The sequence below is a fragment of the Nyctereutes procyonoides genome, unplaced genomic scaffold (genome assembly GCF_905146905.1).
Source record: "Nyctereutes procyonoides isolate TBG_1078 unplaced genomic scaffold, NYPRO_anot_genome, whole genome shotgun sequence".
Taxonomy (NCBI): domain Eukaryota; kingdom Metazoa; phylum Chordata; class Mammalia; order Carnivora; family Canidae; genus Nyctereutes; species Nyctereutes procyonoides.
The window spans coordinates 1,279,131-1,302,909 of record NW_026575141.1 but is presented as its reverse complement, the minus strand read 5'-3'; the positions used below and the strand labels follow the sequence as shown (position 1 = coordinate 1,302,909).

Below are 23,779 nucleotides of genomic sequence, written 5' to 3'. Positions count from 1 at the left end.
CCTATATACATGGTTGGCACCTAATGAATATTTGTTGGATGTATTTGAATTTAACCTGCCTCTTGACTTTTTGTTCTATCTCCCCTTAGTTCTCTATCGCTGGAGTGGTGATTGATTGTTTAGATTTAAAAAAATGTTTACACTGAGGCTGTGTCCATCGACCATTACTTTATAGGTCTAAGTTGCACTGTCTATATCTTCAGAGCCTTTTTGTGAGTAACCTCTGCCTCTCTCTGGTCCTTCTTCAGCTAAATTGGCAAGTCATTCTTTTGTGCATTTTATTTTAATAAAAGCCTTATTTATATTTTAGTCTTTTGAAAAACAATGTTTTAAAAGCAAGTTCACAGATCCTTGAAGAAATACAAAAGAAATGTACTTTTCCAGGAAGAAAGTTGTAGCAAGAATTTTATATGATGTATTTAGAAGATGTTGATAAGTAGATCCTTTGTTATGTGACTGAATCACTGTTTTTTCTCAGCCCAGTGGACTATTGATCTGATACCAGTAATACCAATTATGCCTATATTAGGCATTCTTTATTACAGGTTACTTTTGTCAGTCTGTTTTCTTGTATTAAAATCAGGCTACTTGATAGAGGATCAATGTCCTATTTTCTTTACCAAACAACTGTAACTTCACATGTCTTCTGTGAGTATTCTTATGCTTATGTAAGTTGTTTTTCAAACTGAAGAGTAGTACTTTTATCTTTTTGGAATGATGTATTTTAATTCTTTTGCTCTATTTTATAATATCTTTGTCTCTAACTTCTGGTTTGTGCTTTTTTATACTGCAATCAAAACAAACTTCTTGAGGTCATGGACTATGTCTGTTAGGTTTATATCATCATGAGTCCACTCAAAGCACCAAGATGCCGAGTTCCTACTTATTAGATTGAATTAAAGTGTTTTCCTATTAAATATATTTCTGTCAGAATTGCTATTTTGAAAACCATTGATTATAGTGATTTGTATAAAGTTCTGATACCTGATTTGGGGTGAATCAGAAACATTTTAGGTTGAAATTGCAAGCATGCCATGAATTTTGCCCATTTTATTTCTCAGCATTAGGGAATTCTTGTGATAATCAAGGCAGGATCTGAGATGCTTCCCATAAAAGAAAAAGAGCATCAATAATCATAATTGGATGGTGTAAAAATGTCAGCCCCAAATGATACTAATTATTTTTTCCTGAAGCATAACTAATATCCCAAAGCAAAAATACAGTTCATTCCCATTTAAAATCCCATTAGAATTATTGCATATGGTACCTCAATGATTATAATAATATAATTGGCATAAAGTTTGATAAAAGTGCTACTATATTATGTTCTACAGTATCAAGAAATGTAAATAAAACCAATGAGTAGAATATATTCCAAAGGACATCTTATGATCTAGGAAATAAAAGTTCATAGATGGAAAGGCTTCTCAAGAATACACTATCTGGCCCTTTATATTATTGGTAAGAATAGAGTAGAAGTCTCAGAGAGGTTAAGCAACTTTCCTATTGCAACAAAATGACTTGCTATCAAAGTTAGAAAGAAAACTTCATTTCTTAACATTTGATTATAATCTGTATCAAATTACATTTTACATTGTAGATTGTTTATTTTGCTATATCAAGTGAACTGGTAACATTTAAGGCAAATGCTATGTTATTTTTATTCTGTTTATTTTTTTGTATATCTAATGATTATCTTAGGATAAGTATGAGAATTGATTAAAAACAAACAATAAACAGTATTAGGGATATCTGAATACAATCTAAAGATGCTTTCACTGGAATAATTGAATTCAGAGGGGAAATAGTTTTTAGACTGTTCTGTAAAGAGTACTTTGTGTGGAGACTTCTCTTTCTTAGCAGTATGAACTGGAATCTTTGTTGATCTTCCCATGAAAACATTTAAAGTGTTGGGTGAAATACTTAAAAATGTATTAAATTGCAATGATGAGCTGAAAAGAAAGAATTACTGGAAGCAAAAAAAAAAAAAAAAAAAAGGACTATAGGAGATATGGAGGAATGTACTTCCAAGGCAGTTTTTACCTTGAAGATAGATACTTGCCAAACTCAAATGAACTTGTAAGGTGCAGGATAGGAACAAAGCCCAGAATCTACCCAACCTGGGAGTCTAATAGAAAGTTACCCCCAAATCCATATAGAGTACATAGATCATCTAGAAATACAGTCCCTTTCCCCATAATCTTCCCACCTCCTGTAAGGGACTGAAAGAAAATTGGTCACCTTGGCATAGGCTGAAGGCAGGAAGAATCCCTAGAAAAACCAGGTTTGTTGCTGAAATAAACATCCTCTGGTTCATGTGAGAAATTTTTAAAGGGAAATTTTAGTTTAAAATGGGTTCCAGGTTGGTAGTTCTCTTAGGTGTTCTCTAGCAGAAGCTATTGCAAATGTTTTCTGATGATACCTACCTTTAAACCAGTCTTCAAGAATTGTTACATATAAATTTATAAGGAATATAAATTTATATAATGTACATATACCCACAAGTACATACACAGATACATATGATAAAGGATACATTTAGAAAAAAGGATCAGGAACAAACTTCAGCAGGGGTAGAAGACAAAAGAATCAAATCAGCAAAGACATTCCGTATTGCAGTTATGAGACACATACTATTTGCTTATCTCTTAATATTAATTAATAACTCTTTGCCATAATGACTCCTGCCAGTTAAGTCTTTTTCTTGCCATATTGCAATGTCTAAATATTTTTAATGGCTGTATCATATTCCAATCATACATGCATACCTACATACATGTTTGTATCATGTATATGTTGATATGTGTGTAGCTTTATAATCAATTCTCTGTTCTTTTGCATTTTAAGTGACTTTTTAAAAGTTTAAGACACTGTTCTATGATAAACATTCTTGTTGCTGAATCTTAAGGTCACTCATGATTGTGTTTCTTATTGGGGATGGGTGGGAAATGCCAAGAACTGGAATCATAGGGTTAAGTAGTATATATAATGTTAACTTTGAAGGTTATTTGCTTTTAACAATCATGACTGATGAAATGGAAAAAATTTTTTTTGAGAAGTGCAAGGTATAAGCATGCCAGATAAATGTGGAGGAAATAAGATTGGAAAAATTCACTACGTTTTTGGTTTGGTTTGGGTCAAGAAACAATGTATTGGACATTGGAGAGCTGCAAGGAAGGACTGTCTGGATAGATTAAAATGCTATTTTTTAAATCAGTTTTTTGCTGAACATAGGGTATGCACAATCCTATGTTATGCTCTATATAGAAGCAGAAAAAAAAAATCCCCTGCCAGCTGTGATTTTGAGTGTTGATCCTGTCATGGTTCATGCTTAGCTAGCTTGGAAGACCCAATTTTAATTCTATGAGAATATTCCAAGAGTTGTCGCCTAGAGTGACTGGAAAGTTGACTGTTGCTGATTAAACCTGAAGAGTGGCTACGGGTTTGCTGGTAAAGTTATTTAAAGCCACCTGTGCCTTAGTCATCCAGATGCTTCCAATGAGCGATGAAATAATGCTGTTTCTGTTTGGATGCCAGCACTCATTATCTTTGTCAGTAAGCTAAATGCTACCGTGTTTTGCAACTTGTATTTTGACTCAAAAATTTGTCTTTAAGGAGACCTTTATCTGTCTTATTTCTTATGGCCATTTGGGGTTATTATACTTTCTGCCTGTCACAACAAGCCCTCCAAAATAATTTCCTTCTACCTTAGATTTAGCATCCTTAGGTTTAAGCACATCTCTGAGGATGGAGACAATGACAGCATTTAACGACACCATTTCTTCTATATGAACCAGTATATGTATGCATTCGTCATTTCCAGTGGCCTGGGCTCCATCATAGACCATTTAACAGCCAAAATAAGATTGATGGGCTCAGTCTGTTTTCAGCTTGATGCTTATCTGCACCATAAATCCACCACTCAGCCGGCAAGACATCATCGGAAGACCCTGACTAGTCAAATATACATGTTAGGTCAGCACTGAGATGGGCTCATCTGATTAGAGAACGTCACTGCATTCTGTCATCCTTCATATCACTCTTGGCTTTATTTTCACAAGAACTACCGAGCAAACAGTAAAATCCTCGGCAATCTGAAACGTGAGTGAGGAGAGAATACTCATTGTCGGTTTTAATCATGGTTGGTGAACCAGCACAGACACTTAGTTGAAACAGTACAGATAGCACAGAGCATTTCCCAGTTGTACCAATTTCCAGAGGCTTCTGTCCTGCCATCACTTGTTACACTAGTAGTGCTTCCTTGGTGATCTTTCAAGACAGACAGGGCCACCTCTAGAAGAGGCAGGGAGTGATCTCTGGCTGGTGGGAAAGGTTTTTTTGGAGAACAAACTACTCATACTTCCTCTGTGTGCTGCTCATCACACATTAACACCCCCCCACCCCCCGGCTACCAGTTTTCTTCTAAATAATTAGTTTATTAAAGATAATAACAATAGTAAACATTAGAATAGACTGGAAAACAGCCTGCCAGGTCCTCAAAATGTTAAACATAGAGTTACTATATGATCCAGCAATTCAAATTCCAGGTATATATTGAAGAGAATTGGAAACATATGTCCATGCAGAACTTATGCATGGGTGTTTGCGGTAGCATTGTTCATAATAGCCCAAAGTGAAAATACCCAAACATTCATCAGTTGGTATAACTGTGGTATATATACATACATTGGAGTTATACATATACAATGTATAACTGTGGTGTATACATACATTGGAATATTAATCAGCCTTAAAAAGAAATAAAGTACTGATAAATGCCATGACATTTATGAGCTTTGAGAACGCACTCAGTGAAAGAAATCACACACATGATAAGGGAGGGGACTCCACCTTACACACACCCGAACCCTTGAGCTAGATATAGCCGACTAGCCACTAAAATCTATTTAGTAGATTCAAGATAATTAAAACTAGGGAATCAGTCAAACAGTGGAAGAAGAAAGAATCAGTGCAGTCTCCTTATGTGGCCTTAAAGTGAGTTGGAGGATAATGTCACTAAGATAGGAATGCTTCTCAGAAATGGTCAAAGTTCCCTTATGCCTTATTGATCAACCATTTAAAAATATGCATGCAGTGACTGTGGATCCTTTGGTAATTGGTTCATATCTTACATTGTGCTCTTTGTAGAGCATGCCATTTCAGACTCCATTAGAGAAACAGTCAGTACTGTTACTAATAGAGCTGCCTTTGACTTATGCTCATGGAAGAGCTCCAGGTGAACGTGTTTTACTGATGGCTTAGAGTGAGCTATTATTAACCTTAAAATTTGTTGGGTTTCTTTGTTTGTTTGTTTGGTTCCTCGTCACTCTATCTTGCAAAACATCATTGAATTTATTGTTAGGAAGATAATTAAGGGGGGATCCCTGGGTGGCTCAGCGGTTTAGCGCCTGCTTTTGGCCCAGGGCGGGATCCTGGGGTCCCGGGATTGAGTCTCACGTCGGGCTCTGGGCATGGAGCCTGCTTCTCCCTCCTCCTGTGTCTCTGCCTCTCTCTCTCTCTCTCTCTCTCTCTCTCTCTGTCTATCATAAATAAATAAACAAATCTTAAAAAAAAAAAAGGAAGATAATTAAGGTTTTTTTTTTCTTGTTTTGTAATACAAGACACCACCCCCAAAGAATTAATATAAAATTCATTTGTTATTTGGGAGCTAGAATGTATTCAATTTTTGAACAACAAAAGAATGTAACTTTTATTTCTCTCTCTCTTTTTTTTTTTAAAGATTTTATTTATTTATTCTTGAGATACACACACAGAGAGAGAGAGAGAGAGAGAGAGAGAGAGAGAGGCAGAGACACAGGCTCCATGAAGGGAACCTGATGCGGGACCTGATCCTGGAACTCCAGGATCACGTCCCAGGCCAAAGGCAGCCTCTAAACCGCTGAGCCACCGGGGCTGCCCATAACTTTTATTTCTTTATAATAATTATTTCATGATAAAAACAACACTGTTATGTGACCAAAAAATAATTATTTCATGGTCTTTATTTTTTTTTAATTTTTATTTATTTATGATAGTCACACAGAGAGAGAGAGAGAGGCAGAGACACAGGCAGAGGGAGAAGCAGGCTCCATGCACCGGGAGCCCGACGTGGGATTCGATCCCGGGTCTCCAGGATCGCGCCCTGGGCCAAAGGCAGGCACTAAACCGCTGTGCCACCCAGGGATCCCTATTTCATGGTCTTTAACCAAACATCTGGGAGAGAAGGTCTTACTTGAAGCAAAACTCAGGTGAGGGATTTGCTTCCTAGCAGTCTGCTCACACTGAAATTCCAATAGACATAAGATCTTGGACATTCATCTGCTGTACTGCTCCTTATACTTCACAACATGGACTGTTTGTCTCATAATAACCAATCATTAGGCGGTCTCTAGTTTAGACCTCTTTCTGTACATTATGTTTTATACCTGCAAGTGACACTAGAGACAGGCCAAAAGGAGCTGAGTTCCTTGGACTTTCCTTTATTTCTTTCATTTCTCATTCTTACCCCACCTCCAAACTTTGCTGCTCTCTGATTCCTTACCAGCAAACATCAAACCTACTGCCCCTGCCCACTTCATTTTTAACTCAGGGGATGGCTTCCTGGGATGATCACAAGGAAAGCGAGAAAAGATACAATTTTAGCTTGTCCCTAACTACCAACCTCCATTCCTCTTCAATCTTCTGTCACTCTGACCTCCCCCATAAAGATTCTGATCTGAGAGAAAACCCCATGTGTCAGCTTGCATTGCTTATCATCAATCTAGTCTTTTCCAAGTCTCATTTATTTCTTACCAAGCCTTGACATGTGTGGTCAATCATCTGACTTTCTTTTTTGTCAGAACCTTTGACTCCTTTTCCCTTTGTTCTTTTGCTATAACCACCTGGTAAATTCTCAACTCTGACTCTCAGAGTTTCTCTTCTCTACTCTTATTTCTGCTCTAGAATATTCCATAATAATATGGTGCTGCTACAAATTGCAGTAATTTCACCTCACCTGTGCACTCAACAGTAGGGAAGGATTATCAAGAAATCCTTCATCAGATGTTACAGTAAAAAAACAAAGCAAGGGAGAGCTATTAGAATTTTTTTTAAAAAAAGGGGAAGCAAAAAAAAAAAATGGCTTCTATCAGTATTTTGGGTATGGATACAGGTAAACTCCCCAAAATTTCCTCCCTGAAGGGCTGGACCCTTTTTTTGTTTACCTACCTGCCTGTTTCTGGGTCTCCAAAGAACCCTAACCAGTAGTTTGGAGTTGAAGGGGTCATTATACTCTGTACTAGCTAGTCAGGAGAGATGGGGAAATGTAAAGTTCATTCTGGTCCTTGCTGCTGGGACTATATTTAGAGAGGAAAGTGTTCTTTCTGGCCTCAGTTGGACCATTAAGTGTCGTCCCCCCCCCCCCGCCCCCAGAATCATTGTTTATATGGTTTTATCTACCAAACCATTGTTTATGTAGGTTTTATCTACAAAATGTTGTTTTTGTCAGGCTTCACTCACATTTTTGATCAAAAAGGCTTCTTGTGCATTGATTTGGATAACCCAACTGTTGTATTTAGTGTAGATACCATAGAAAATACATTTTATGTGTCAAACCACCATAAAATCAGGGTTTACTGCTCCCTGTTTCAGAATTTTCCTATATCACCCATCATGTGTATTATTTTTTTCAACTCATGAGTTTCTCAGAGCATGAAGTGATATTAAGTGCATTGTGGTGCATATAGTTGAGAAAAAATAGTTTAAATACTGAACTTACCATGTGTGATTTTGATTTTGAGCAAGACTCTGTACTTCTTCCCTCACCCCCATGAGCCTCCATTTCTTCATCTCTGTGTTGGGTAATAATATTATAGACTATTACTAGGATTAAGTGAGATATTTTATATTACGGGTACAGCACAGTACTGGTTTCCTCGTGAATGTTTAATAAGCGTGAATCCCCTTTCCAGCTCTTGACCTTCTTCCTGCATACTCTGTGTAATACTTGACACCTGTTTTAATTATCTACACAGTACAACGTTAGAGCTACCCAGGAATGAAATATAATTGAGCAGAGAATTATAGACAAGGCATTTACTCCTCTAATGATGGGGATAACTAATTTGTTTCTACTTGAGAGATTGTTTTCTACAAATAATATCTTATTATAATTTTTCAGCATTTTGCTGAAACGTGCATTACTTACTTAGCATACTTTATGCAAAACACAACTGTTGTTTGTTCCTAGGTGGTTCATACTTAGAATTCACTTGATCTAAAAGAGACATTATAATTTTTTTGTTTGTTTTTTTATTCATATATTCATTCCATAAATACTTACTGCTTATCATGTCCTAGAAACCATTCTAAGCACAGGAGATCCATCCTTGAACAAAATTGTACTGTTGTTAATAATTACAGACTTGGTTCAAATTGAGTCCAAAAGATGATTCTTTCCTTCACGGTATTTATTGCCAAGATTTCCTTCCCAGGTCTGACAATAATTTACCATGAGCAGTAGAATGTTACCAGCAATACTGATTTGCTTCACTTGACTGTAATAGTAAGTTATTCAAGGGTAAGAATAAGTATTGTACTTCTCTTTTCTTCCTAATCTAGTACCAGACCCCAAGATCATAGATAGTCCCTCGTCACAAGTTGGGCATTGGTGGCAGCAGCAGCAGTGACAGCATGAAGTCCTAATGATAATCTGTGCTTTTGAGTCTGTTGATTTTTTTTTTAAAGATGTTATTTATTTACTTGAGAGAGAGAGAGGGAGTGTGTGTGTGTATGTGTGAGAGAAAGAGAGAGAGAGAGAAAGAGAGAGAGAAAACACAGTGGGGAGGGGCAGAGGGAGAGGGAGAAGCAGACTCCATGCTGAGCAAGGAGCCCCATGTGGGGCTTGATCCCAGGACCCAGGACTCCGGATCATGACCTGAGCCAAAGGCAGACACCCAAACGACTGAGGCACCCAGGCACCCCTAGTCTGTGCTTTTGAATGGGTACTTGGCAAAGAACTTAATCTAAAAGAACTAAGGGACTGCTATGAATTCAGGGAATTCTTAGACCATTTAGCAGGCTCTTAGAGCCAATTAAAGACCCCGTATATTGTTGCAATCAGAATGCATTTTCATAATCTTTTGAAAGTTTATGAAGCAAAGTATTTGCTGTAAAAAAGAAAAAGAAATCATCTTCACTGTGGTTCTTTTTCAGTGTGGAAAAGGCCAACTTGAAATCCAGGCCATATTAAACATGTCAGATAAGGCTGCTTTCTATGGCTCAAGTCAATTGACCATCAGACTCCACTGGTTTCCTCTAAGCACTTGGCACAGACAATCCATAATCTTTGTATCTATATGCTCAACATTGTTTTTTTTTTTTTTAAAGATTTTATTTATTCATGAGAGACACGGAGAGGCAGAGACACAAGCAAAGGGAGAAGCAGACTCCACGCAGGGAGCCCGAGGTGGGACTCGATCCCGGGACTCCAGGATCATGCCCTGAGCCAAAGATAGATGCTCAACTGCTGAGCCACCCAGACATCCCAATATTGGTTATTTTTAACTGAAAAATTAAGAGCAGAGAAAGATAAATTTTATTCTGTCATGCCGTAAGTGTTCTCACAAATTTTCTAATCTTTCACTGCAATAACAATGCCCTCCCCAATGCCCTCCCCAGACATAATTCTAATTGGTCCTTTTAATGCTGTTGACTCATACAGTGCTGCCTAAAGTAGGAAGAATAATATTTTTTTAAATTGGATCTTTTATTTTTTAGTTTATGTTCCAGGGATGTTTTGTGTGTATGTGTGTATGTGATCAAGTAGATCCATAACTGCTTGGTAATTCTAATGAGAAAAGTAGACCATTTATTTGAGATATACTAGGTGTCAAAACCATACTGAATCCCCAGGAGTACGTTATCACCACAAGTCTTTGAAACAGTTAATTTCAATATGTATTTTATAAATGGAAAGCTAAGGCTCAGAAAATTTAAATAATTCTGTCGCGCTTAGAGTATTAAGTAGCACATCTGGGATGTGACACGGATCTTAGTGAGTTTTCCCACTGTACCATAATCCTGTCAGTGAGGACATTTGTTTCCATTTCTTAGGCTGGGGTTTTCTTTTTCTGTTTTATTAAAATGACTATATTCATTATAAATGACTTCAAATTCCAGTTGGGAAGAATCAAGGAATAAATAAGCCAAGGAGCTAATTACTTCTATGTAAATGAATTCTAAAAGAAAGGCCTTGACTGCGAGCCCTAAAATGCTGTCATGCCAGCAGTCACTGGGTGGCCTTGGTGCCTCCTGCCAGTTGTCTGCAAGAGCCTGTCATACCATGGTCCTCATTGTTTGAAACTGAAATATGAGTAGAGCATTTCCTCTCCTTTCTGCACAAGATATATTCTACTTGTAATACTACTGTCAGTTTCCTTTTCTTTGCAACCATCCATCATCATTCAGCATTTTCTCTGGTGCCTGTCACCCGGCCTCTGACAGCTGGGATTAGACTGTAAACATAATGAATGAAGGGGAAGGAGGTGCTCTGGCCGTTTTGTGCTTTTCTCGGGATTGAATATGTTCCCTTAGAACGTTGATGACAGCAACTTCCAGATTACCTGATTACGGGAAGGCATGCAAAGAGAGGCCAGTTTTGTTTCTCACTCAGAATATTGAAATGCTAGACTACATCTCAGAGGATTAGACACTCAGACCATACGATCTTGGGCCACAGTCTTTACTTCTGGTTCTTTACCTGTGCATTTTCAAGAATATTTTTACTGGGTTAGTGTTGTTTTTGGTAATTTAGTAGGTTGGGTTTGGGCTTGTAGGAAAGAGGAAATCACATCAAATGCAGGGTAGATAGGGTTTGCAGTGGGCCTGGAAGCATAGATGAAGTTCCTGTAGGTGGAATTTTGGCTGGGGGTTGAGTTAGTCCTGCCCAAAGTTTACTTTTTATTTAGTTAACTCTATTCTGTAAAGCAGTAATGATCTTTCTGCAGCTAACAGGGAACAATTGCAACTATTATTTAGTTTACAGCTGAATGCTAGCCATCATCCTTCATTTTCACAGCCAAATCTTCCTCTCACTGACATTTCTAGTGGCCTGGGGGCCTTATTTTTGGTATTATATCTTTTGTTATCTGTGTTCTCTGATTGTCATCAACAAATGTTTATTAAGCACACCTGTTCCCTGTAAGACTCTGGGGACATAGAGAGGCTTGCTTATGTTAGGTTTTTGACCGTTTACAAAGGATTTGCGCACATACTTTCTCATCTAAGTCCAATAACATTCTGATAAGGTGGGTCTCTTTCTTCATTCAGCAGATGTATGCTTTTATAACTACTTTCCAGGAAGTTCCATTCCAGTCAGGAAAATGTTATGTAAGCATTAGAAAACAAATGACAATACAGGTGACCTGTGTTAAGGTTATATAGGTTATTTTATGTAAAGTCATTGCTAATGGAATTGTGGACAATTGGGAGAGGGCCATCCGACAGTTGAAGGCTGGATGTGGTGCCTAAAGGAATGGTAGGAGGGGGCACAGGCCACTAAATGAAAGCCTGGTGTGCACCAGGACATGGCAGTGCATGAACATTTAGTGCATTTGGTGTTGCATTTGGTGTTGCATCTTACTAGTTCGCTTGGTGTTGCATGTTACTAGTTCGCTTGGTGTTGCATTTGGTGTTGCATGTTACTAGTTCGCCTGGAGCTAGGTTAATCTGGTCTCTATATAAGTATTGAGTACCTAAGATCATAAAACCTAAATTTTTTTAGAAATCATTGGAGATCCTTGTAGATTAACTCACATTTGTCTTTAAAAGAAATGCCCTGGGTGGCGCAGCGGTTTAGCGCCGCCTTTGGCCCAGGGCGCGATCCTGGAGACCCAGGATCGAGTCCCACGTCGGGCTCCTGGTGCATGGAGCCTGCTTCTCCCTCTGCCTGTGTCTCTGCCTCTCTCTCTCTCTCTCTCTCTCTCTCTGTGTGTGTGTGTGTGTGTGTGTGTGACTATCATAAATAAATAAAATTAAAAAAATAAAAGAAATGCTTATATATTCAGTAAATGAATGCATTATATTGTGTAGGTTTACTTCATGGGAAATTATTTATGTTGGGCCTGGAGTGCAGAATATAACCTGTTTATTTGCTACGCATATACACATTTTTGGATAATTCAATACTGACTTCATCTGATGATTTTTGAGAAGTATTGATAAGATATATTTATTCTGTTCTTTGTGTTTGTAACCATACCATGTGACCTTTAGAGGAGGGTTTTGTCAAAGGAATAGTGTTTATGATAGTCTTGATGCTCTCCTTTTGCAAAATCACTGACTTAGCAGAACACTTATATCTCTGGTGCAAATATAGTAAAACAAGATGGATTTCTTTTTTCAAATGAGAAAAAATAGCTTATGGTTTTGAATCAGGAGCTGTACATACCATTATATTTTCTGTTTTCCTTAAGAAAAGCTGTGCTGTGATTAGTTGGTGGAAACAACTAATCCAAATGGGACTTGCCTACATTCTGATGCCTCTGGGAAGTCTTGATGATCCAGGGGTATGGATTTCTGAGGCTTTACATGTTTTTATCAGTCAATCTCCAAGTTACCTCAGAGACCATTAAGATAGATAATAAACCCAAATGAGATTTAGTTGTGCTTGGTATCATGCAAAGAACTCTAATTAGAAAGAAAATATTTAACTTAGAAAAAAGAATTTTATTTTTAAATTTATGATAGTCACAGAGAGAGAAAGAGGCAGAGACATAGGCAGAGGGAGAAGCAGGCTCCATGCACCGGGAGCCCGATGTGGGATTCGATCCAGGGTCTCCAGGATCGCGCCCTGGGCCAAAGGCAGGCGCTAAACCGCTGCGCCACCCAGGGATCCCAGAAAAAGAAATTTTAAGTGTAGATTTTTAGGATTTTGAAGGGAAGCCTACAAAATGGCATCTATCTTTTTGTCAGATTTCGGAAACTATTAAGAAATTACATAAGGTAGATGGAAGATGAAATACCAACCTTTATACTGACAGACGCTAGACTGGAAGGTGTAGTCTACTTTGAGAACCAAATGAGTTTGCTAACTGAACATCAAAATTAGAAACATTTGCTCACCACTTCATCCTTCTCTGACAAAGCAAGACCTTTATTTTTCAACTTTGTGAGACAACACTTACCACCTACAGACATTCTGGTTTCTAAAGTGCAATAAAGAGGTTGCTGAGACGTGCATGCTCAGCTTTGTCTTCTCAATTTCACCAAAGGAGTTACTTCACTTCCTAGAATGGATAAAAGAGGGATGCAGGGATTGCAAATTTTCATTGTAGGTAGGTAACATGAGTAGTGTGTGGAAGGGGGAGCATTTCTCCCAACATCCTAAGATACACATTTTTCATGACCCTCTGAAATTAGGATGATATCTTAGGTCAATGGCATCATAGTGGCTGTAGACCAGAAGACAGTCAGAATGAGTTGTTTCTGCCTCAGTATGTGTAAACTGTGAATGGATATTCTTCATACCGTGAGCCTTCAGTGTTTCAATTGATGATCTCTTAAGGACTGTTTGAGGAAAGAGTATGAGTTTTAGCTGATATAGACCTTCTCTTTAAACCTTCTGATAACATCAAGTACATATCAACGTTAAACCTTGCAGAATTGGTATTAGCAGCTGGAATAAAATACTGGATTCACTCCTTTAGGAAACCCACTTAGTGACAGCATTTATAAAACAAGCATATTAGCAACTCTGAGTCATTAAGAAAAGCTGCATTCTGAAAATTACGTAGTTGTAAGAACACCTTAATTTATTTTTCTTACATTTCTGTATTAAATGCGAGAGATTTATGGTAAACACCTATTTATTTTAAAAGCCTTAATCTTAAATATTTACTTAGGAATTATATAACCTACTTATATGTATGTATTTCAACCATAAGGAGCTTTTCAATGAGAAAAAACTCTTTTAAGTAATAAAGAAGCATTGTATAGTTTCATTTGCAGAATTTTTAAAAAATTGAGTGTTATAGTAGCATATCTTAAAATTTGTGGGGTCTCAGATTTGATGAAGTGTGATCAGTTAGGTTTATATGGATCTCTGCTCCAACCTTTATAGCCCTGGACAACCTTGAGTGGTACTTTCTCTTTGGGAAAGTTTTCACGTTCTGTACTAAGATAGACACTGGTCATTGTTTAACTAGGTTTTACCCTACAATATTTCTTTAAAAACTCCATTTGTTTTTACTGAGCTTCCATGTTCTCAATCCAGAGTGAAAATGCTGCTCTATAGTTTATGCAATGAAGAGACTGGATGCAGTCTTTCAAAATAATTTTATAGATTTGAAGACAACTGTTTTCAAAGATGGTCCTTCTTATGATAGTATAACATTCATTTCAATAGCCTTGATTTATTTTTTTGTAAAAGTCCTAGTAAGCTAAATTTTCTTCTTTTTCCTGAAAGGCGGTCCTGATGACAACTTAATTGAAGGTGGAGGAACCAAATTTGTCTGCAAACCTGGAGCCAGAAATATTACTGTCATATTCCATCCATTGCTAAGGTAAGTCAAATCCTATGTACTTACGAAAGTCAGTATTTTCATTGTTTATGCTAATGTACTGAATGCCAGTAGGTCAATGTTGAAACAAGCCATAAACAAACAAACAAACCAAAATAAAACAGTGGAGTTGATATTATTTGTTTTATAGACAAACTTGGATCGTAAAGCCCTAGAAAATGGAACATGTTTTTTATTTTATTTTTTATTTATTTTTATTTTTATTTTTTATTTATTTTGGAACATGTTTTTTAATGTATTGTTTAGTACCTATTTGTTCTCTGTAGTAATGCTCCATAAATACTTTCTTATAATTTTCTTTGTTTCCTATTCCCTGTCTCTGCCCCTCTCCTTCTCTTGTCATTGTCTCTCTATTCCCTTCTTTATTTCAGGGAGTAGCAACTTATGGCCCATAGGAGAAATCCAGTCTGTCCTGTGTTTTTCTTCCTTTTTTTTTTCCAATAAATTTTTATTGACATTGTCATGCTCATTTATTTATGTGTTATCCATAGCTGCTCTGTGCTACAGTGTTGCAGAGTTGAATATTTGCAAGAGGAACCATATGGCCTACAAAGCCTGCAATATTTACACTTTGGCCTTTTTCAGGAAAAAATGGCTAACCCATGATCTGTCTCACTAATTTACATTAATGACTCAGATATCCTTTGAGGATTGGCAAGTCTTTGAACAAATATGACTTCTAAAACTGAAAGACATTCTATCAGCCATATATAGGATTTTATATATAAAGGACAACTCAATGCTGACTAGAATGAGATCTTTTATATCACTCAGTTTATTGTGGAATGATGATTATTAAATAAAGATCTGTGATACTTCCTTTTTAAAAGCTTCTAAGTCTTAAGTACTTTTAAAAAGGAACTTTTGGGGAAGAGAGGAAAGGGAATTATTATTCAGTGGATCTGAAGTTTTGGATTTGCAAGATGAAAAATTTCTAGAGACCTGATTACTCAACCATGTGTGTATAGTTAACATTACTGTGCTGTATACCTAAAAAAGATTAAGATGGTGAATTTTATGGTGGTGTTGACCACCAGTAAAATAGGGTACTCTTTGAACATAGATATCCAATATAATATTAATTGTATATTTTTCTCTGTAATAAACCAGTGTATATTTTTGCTTTTTTTCATACAATGAATCAGAAACTCTTGGGTTCAGTAAAAGTTAGGTGCCTCAGATAATCACATTAAACTTTCTCACATGACTTCTATAATATTTGAGGCATTTGAAATAACAGTCAAGCAAGTGCTCCTGAATTGTCCAGATAAATATTGTATATGTTTTTTCTGAAACATAGGCAGTTTAATATGGGAATTACCCTACCTTCTCATTAATTTTAATGGATTAAAATCCATTAGAACTAGTTCAATTCAGATCTCTTAATTAGGCAACCAGTTTTAAAAATTGTATTGGAACACTTCACCCAATTAGTTTTAAATGCAGAAACACAAATATGTAAATTAAATAACAACAAAAAATCCTGTCATGCAATGACAAGAGATTTTTAAAGAATTATTAATTTTTTGAAAATCTGTTTTAGCAAACATTTGCAGGAAGTATATCATGGAATTTAAGAATCATGGCATTAAGAGAATTAGGACTATTCCTCTATAAATTCAGTTGTTTTTCTATATAAATGCATAAATTACAACATCTAGAATTTCTAGATTAAGTAACAGTGCTCATCTTTATTACACCTGACTTTGGTAATTGGTTTAGTATTCACTCTCATTTTCAATTAAATTGATTTCTACTTAGAGTTGCTAATTGTTAGGAAAATGGGAAAATACTTTAATCATTATAGGCATCTCCTAACATGGATTTAATGCCATAATTTACTCCTGAATTACACTATGGCATGGATAAATGTAATCCTTATGCTTACATTTGTTCCAAAGCATCAAAGAAGACCTTTGGATGTTTTTTTGGCCGTAGTGTCAGTCACCACTTTACAAGAGATTTTTTCCCAGGATGCCTGGGTGGCTCAGCAGTGGAGCATCTGCCTTGGCCCAGGGTGTGATCCTGGAGTTCTGGGATCGAGTCCCACATCGGGCTCCCTGCATGGAGACTGCTTCTCCCTCTGCCTATGTCTCTGTCTCTCGTGAATAAATAAATAAAATCTTAAAAAAAAAAAAAAGATTTTTTTCCCCTTTAAACTTTTTTTTTTTTTTTTTTTTTTGCCTTTTCTAAATGTGAAGTTAGGAGAATGGGGAAGAAAAACTATCCTTATTTCACAGTTAATAAAATGCATTATTTGCTTAAGTACGGATAGAGTTCAGTGTATTGCAGTTTTTTTTTAAAGATTTTATTTATTTATTCATGAGCGACAGAGAGAGAGAGAGAGAGAGAGAGAGAGAGAGAGAGAGGCAGAGACACAAGCAGAGGGAGAAGCAGGCTCCACTCAGGAAGCCTGACGTGGGACTGGATCCCGGGTCCCCAGGACCACATCCCAGGCTGCAGGCAGCGCCAAACCACTGTGCCACTGGGGCTGCTCATATTGCAGTTCTTAACAATTATTTTTTAGCATTTATCCTACTTTACAAGAGAGTTCTTTTAAGGCTTGATAATACTATTAGTTTTACTCAACTTGGTTTGTCTCTACTTTCATTCAGAATGTTATTACTGATTAGTACAGGTGAAAGTTTTGTTGCATGATACGGTTTACATTCCATTCACTGTGTAACTCTTCATGGAAATCACAAGAATATTATGTGGTCTGCAAGGTAAGTTAATTCCTTTCTAAGCAGGTGATCATTATATAGACTTTAGCCTTTGGCTCAAATTATAGCCTTGCTTCTCAAGCCCATTATGAAGTCTCAGCTGAATCTCCATAGTGGGCTTATGGAGTTTCAGATGATTAAGATATTATAGTTGGTTTTTTTTCTTATTCTAATTTTTACACTTCAGCATTTGGTGATTATCGGATTTATTATTTCTTTTAAAGTTTGGAAGTTTTGGTAATGAGGAGAGTCAGTGTGCGTTATCATACTAGTGCATTTCATTTTTACTCTTTAAATTTCCACATTTCTCCTGTAGTCATTCACTTATTTGTGATCAACAAATGGGTATCGGACACTTAGGATGCATGTTTTCACTTCTCTAAGTCTAATATGGACTCTTCTTTAGAAATAATCACTCTTATTTTTATGGGATTATTTAAATATAGTATCTGTGCATATATTTTCCATCCTTTGGTATGCCACTCATTTTATTTCTGTGCTAGCTCAAAGTGAAGGTGACTTAGCATATTATTGTGTAGAAGATAGTATAATCTAGTGGGAGAGTTAGCATGGAAGAATGGAAAGATGGGGAAGTAAAGCATAGGATTTGAAATTTTAAGTGAAAATTGCAACAAATTAGGTTCAGATCCAGGTTCCTCTGTTCAGTTTTACTCACTGATTATTTACTGGACTCTCATTCTATGCCAGGTCCTGGGGAAATGAAAAAATGACATCAAATCCTTGCCTAAAGGTACTCCCTTGGTAGCTGCATAGGCAGCAAAAACAGATGCCCATTAACACCACTGACTGGTGAGGAAAGAGCTGAGTGGGATCTTTTGCACCTAGTAGGTGGACGGCTGAGCCTTTCCTGCACACAGACAGTAGTGAGCAATCACATAGCCTTTCACCTAGCATTTCTCTTGCTTGTGTGCTTCTTTTCAGACACGAGGACTCATCGGTTCCCCCTCCTAATTCCCCAGACTCTAGTTCAGAAGGAGCTTACCTCAAGTTGGCTTTGATCACCCATTTAAACACTGTCATTGTTTTCTTACACTGTCTCACTCAGTGAATGGAGTTCTTTTTCGTTAGAAGGGAGAAACCTTTTCAAGCGTGTAGGGCATTTATTTCCCTACAGTACTTTTCCTTTATGTCTGGTGGTACTTGGATTCTTCTGTCTTCCTGAAACGCTGCAGATGGCTTGTGTGTACTTCATTTATTAAAGATGTTCTTTTCATCATTTCTATTTCATTGGCAGTACATTCTTTTTTTTTATAGATTTCTGTTTTTTTTTATTTTTTAAACGTTTTTTTAATTTATTTATGATAGTCACAGAGAGAGAGAGAGAGAGAGAGAGAGAGAGAGAGAGAGACTGAGAGGCAGAGACACAGGCAGAGGGAGAAGCAGGCTCCATGCACCGGGAGCCTGATGTGGGATTCGATCCTGGGTCTCCAGGATCGCGCCCTGGGCCAAAGGCAGGCGCCAAACCGCTGCGCCACCCAGGGATCCCCATTGGCAGTACATTCTTTTAGCTGCATGAAAGTTTGCCGTCCTGAAAACTCAGAACCACCCTGTTCAAGAACACTGCACAGTAGATTCCTGTTATGTTGTTTTATTTATTCTTAGCCATCCTTTTTACTGCCCTCCCATAAAATCATTGTACAAAGTCCTAGATCTGGCAACCTTGCAAGTTTATTTTCATACTTTTCTCCTAAGGACTGCAGTTTCTTCAGTAAGAAATCTCACAGGGTGTCAGAGACAAGTATATGGACTTACAGTCTGTTTGCTACCTGTTAACTTTGCTGGTCCCTTGACTTGTTTATTTAATACTTTTCCTTACTATTTTCTCTTTCTGGGTAAGAAATCAAAAAATTGTCTCAGAGAATGATGTTTTAGAAAAAGGAAGTCTCTAGTATTATCTTGCTTGCTCTAACGCTTAACCTCAAAAGATGTTGTGTAAAACTAGAGCCTTAATTTAAGGTCTTGATGGTAAGAGTTTATCTAATCAATTTTGCTACCACTGGTTCTAAGTGAACAAAACATATTGAAATGAAGAGGTTTCTCCTTATATGTAGGTAGATTCTGATACTTTCACCAAAATAGATAGGCCTAGTAACTTGTTCTCCCCCTCACTGACATAGTTGCTGCCTTTTAGCTTTTTCTGGAAACAGTCAAGAGGAATGGATGGAGTCATCTAATAAATTATTTTATAGGCCTTCAATTTGAGAAACAAAATATGAGAATGGTGATATTTGAATGACAGACTTTCTTTTGTCTAGATGAGACATGCATTTGGATTTCTTTTTTTACACAAATTATTTTTGAATGGTTACATCATGGTAAACTTTATCAACAAAATGCATTTTGTTGAGGTATCAATCACAGTTTGACAGAGTAGCACTTTTTTGTTGTAATTAATGAATAATGTAGCCATTTCTGGAAATCTGAAATTACCTTCTGGCTGCTATTTGTGGGATTTTGCGGGGAGGGTGGGAGAATTTATTTCTCCCTTTGTTTTTTCATTTATCACTATTACTTATTCTCTAAAAGACCTCCACAGAGAATATATGGTTCCTTAGATTGTTACTGCAGTTCCTTCAAATAGCAAAATCTGAGTGGCAACAAAAATTATTCCTTTACAAATCTAAATTCAGCATATAACTAAAGTATTTCGAAGACATTCTCAAGCTTTTTAATTTATTTATTTATTTATTTATTTATTTATTTATTTATTTATTTATTTATTTATTTATTTATTCATTCATTCCGTGCATTTGTGATTGCATCCATTCTGGGCCAATAAGGCAAATTGGTCAGGAGTGTTGCTATTGAAAACAAAGTTTATTGGGGATCCCTGGTGGCTCTGCGGTTTAGCGCCTGCCTTCGGCCCAGGGCATGATCCTGGAGTCCTGGGATCAAGTCCCGCGTCCGGCTCCCTGTATGGAGCCTGCTTCTTCCTTTGCTTTTGTCTCTGCCTCTCTCTCTCTCTCTCTCTCTCTCTCTCTCTCTCTGTCTCTCATGAATAAATAAATAAATAAATAATCTTAAAGAAAGAAAACAAAGTTTATGTATTTGACTCTGTTGCACTCAACCGTCTTAAAACTGGAGGCTTTTGGTTTCAAACATAGAATCATCAAAGAGAAGTAGTGGGATTTCATGTAGCCCATCACTGAGAAACAAAAATTCCTAGTCTTTTTTTTTTTTTTAATTAAAGACACACACAGAGAGAGGCAGAGATATAGGCAGAGGGAGAAGCAGGCTGCATGCAGGGAGCCCAATGTGAGACTTGATCCCAGGACCCCGGGATCTGAGTCAAAGGCAGACGCTCAACCACTAAGCCACCCAGAAATCCCCAAAAATCCCTAGTCTTGAGAGCTAGGAAGGCCAGGAATACAGACACCTGAATCCAAACAAACCTTCTCACTGTGTTCTGATGGAGCTGCTTCCTCTTCTTATAGGGACACCAGCTTTACTGGATTACGGTCCCACTTTTATGACCTCATTTAACCTTAATTATCTGTTGCTGAAAATGTACATTAAATTTTGCAACTAGAAAAAACTCGGGAAATTAATTTATTAAGTGATTTATTTATTCATTCTTTTAGCACTGGAGCCAGCCATTGTTTAGATGGGAAGTGGATTTGTGTATTTCATGATATATATAGAGAGACCACTGAATGTAGGCTGGGAGAGTGGGTACGGGTGACCACATTTTAGTTTTTGGTATTGGCCAAATCCCTGTGTGTCTTAGTTTTCCCTACCTATAAAATAACAGAATCGGTAGGTCTGGATTTTGCTTTCTGCCTTTCCAGTTTGTGATTGTATGACTGGGAAATGCTTTAGTAATATTTAAGGACTCCAAAGGCCTGACATTTTAAAATGTAAAAGTCCAAATGACAGTATGTTTCTTTTGCTTATTTTGCTTCAACTAGCTTTTAAAAGACATTTGGCTCTTTAGGGTAATGATCACCTTGTATATATGAAGTACATTTCTTATGAGACAATTGAAGAACAGATGTTTGCAGTCAGGATGACTTGATGGAGGTAAGAGGCTGGAGACATAGTAGATGATGATGATATTTAAAGTTGCAAAAATGTTACACTGATGCTTCCTCCGTTGAACATTTTTCACTATTTATTATCAGCCTCACTTCATTAAAATCAGACAGCAATTAAAGGCTTTCTGAGTAGAACAGAAAATGAAATATTCATTGGTCAGTAAGGAGTAGGTTGGCATTTAGATTAGTTAGGGAGATAAAACTTATTGGCAACTTGACTATGGTGATGGTCAGAATTTCTGCAGTTAGCTGTGTGCCTTTCTTAAGGCAAACAGCAGAACTGCTTAGAATAATTAGAAGTAATCATAATATGTAATTGTGTTTGTCTCTGATTACAGAGAAGAGTAGCTTCTAAAAGTTAATCTTGTCAGGTGTAGTGTCTGCCATTTAGCAGCGGTATAGGGAATTGGCTAAGGGGTCGTCATGACCTGGCTGTGGAATCACTTTAATTGTTAAGCAGGGCTTGAAGTTAGGAGGTTAGGAAGTGGTCAAAATCAAACCTCAAACAATGAAAGGCACCAAAATTGATTAGGCCATGAAAGTAGTAGGTTATGTTTCTAAAAATGATAGTCCAAAGTAAATGACAAATTGTGATTAACACTTGCATTTTATATTTTTGTTTTATTAATTATTGTACTCCTCACATTGACAATACTGGTAGATCAGAGGCATATAAAATTCATTGTTATAATTAAGCGTAATAAAAATCCATTTGCTCATCCATTTAATAAAATTTATTGAGCACTTACTTGGTGTCGACTCCCCTCCACCTAAGTCTTTATCTACCCTTGGGGAATTTAGTCTGGAGGCAAAAAACCAGACGGTAAAAAAGTCAACGAGTACACACAGACAACAGTAGTAGGTGGTGACAGTTTTAGGAAGAACAATGGACAAAAGTTAGGAATTTGCATAGTTGCTGGTGGAGGCAAGGCCATTATTTTAGTTAGGGTGCAGTCGGTAGACCTTTCTGAGAAGATAATATTTGGTTAGAGTGGAAAACAAAGTGCTGGAGAATGCTGTGTGAATATCTGGGGCCGAATGACCTGGGCAGAGGAAATGGCATATGGAAAAGAAGATGAGATGTTGCAGGAACAGTGATGGGATGGACTTGAAGGGTGTGTGTTGCCGGAGCTCAGCGCGCCATGGGGCAGATAAGCAAGAAGCTCTGGACTCAGGATAGTCAAAGTAGAGAAACTTCTCTTTTTTTTGCCCAGATGACAAAGAGGGCATTATATTTGGATTTATAAGAAGCTTTTGGGACTAGATCTGAAACTTCCAAAGGTTCTAAAGGCTTAGAGAGAGCCTTAAAGACTACCAGCAAAGGCCATTTTTTGAAACCATCTTACTGGATGTGGGGTGCTTGGGAAGCCCTGTTTTCAAGGGTGAAGTCATTAGCACAACTCTGGTATAGTGAAAATCTCTGTCCCTCCTGACACTTGTGTCTCCTGAAATGGAAAAGAAATCTTTAACATGTAGTCCACTTTGATAATACTATCCAGAGACACAGAGCAAGTGTTAACTTTGCCATAAGGTTATCAACATGTCATTATGGATTTATTCCGTGTGACGTTCTGGATAGCTGAGAGTTTCTACAGAGCAGTTGTGGTTGAACATCTAGATTGTTTTCTTCTAAAGAAGTAGTATGGTTTGGTGGGCCACTTTGCAGAAGGCCTGTGGGGTTTTTGTGATAAACTTTGCCAACAAACCTCATCTTTTTCTTACAGAAAATAACTCAGGGCATTCAGTAAACTCCTTATGAATTTTGTACATATTAATCTAAACCTGGCCTAGCACATAAGATCTTTTCCACTTTTTGGCACTAACTGTTTGCTCATAAGTGAATGAAGTTGGTAAGACCATTTTAGGTCTTCAGAACTCCAAATCTGCATTCTGTAACACCTTGATTTCTGCCCTTTATGGTCACCTCCTTTTTTTTTTTTTCTCACCTCCTTTTCTAACATTACTTCCACAATGAAGGGAAGATAGCAGTTCAAATGTACCTTCTGTATGAATGGTGCATACAACAAATATCTGTTTAAAGAATTAATGAGTCACTTAGAACAGTGCTTAGCAAATGTCTGTTGATCTGAAATGAATGTTTTTTTTCTTTTCATCAGATACCAATAAAAATATAAAGGAAATTCATTTTAGTAATGATACTGAAATAGGCAGTCTTTCATACCTAGAAGTGGTATAATAGTGGGTGTGGGGGGTTTTATTTTGGTTTTTGTTTATATTTTGATTTCTTTTTACTTCTGTTGTTACTAAAAAGTATTTGTTAGAGGATGAAATACAGAAATATAAAGGCGAACTTTTTATTTCCTTTCTTCTTACAGCATTGATCCTAAAGAACTACTCTTGTACCTTAGCTTCATAGTTTGTTTTTAGCAGTTATTTATGGGAAACCTAGGTACTTTGTCCTTTCACCTTGTCTTTCTCTTAT

General features: G+C 37.0%; 1 protein-coding gene across 4 annotated transcripts in view; it reads left to right on the top strand.

The window, feature by feature from the left end:
* EXOC4 (exocyst complex component 4) overlaps positions 1-23,779 on the top strand; it is a 746,310-nt gene that overhangs the window by 314,051 nt on the left and 408,480 nt on the right. For all 4 annotated transcript variants that reach the window (XM_055307533.1, XM_055307534.1, XM_055307536.1 and 1 more), the window contains exon 10: positions 14,444-14,540. In XM_055307533.1, the coding sequence (XP_055163508.1) occupies positions 14,444-14,540 (97 nt within the window). The remainder of the gene's footprint in view (positions 1-14,443; positions 14,541-23,779) is intronic.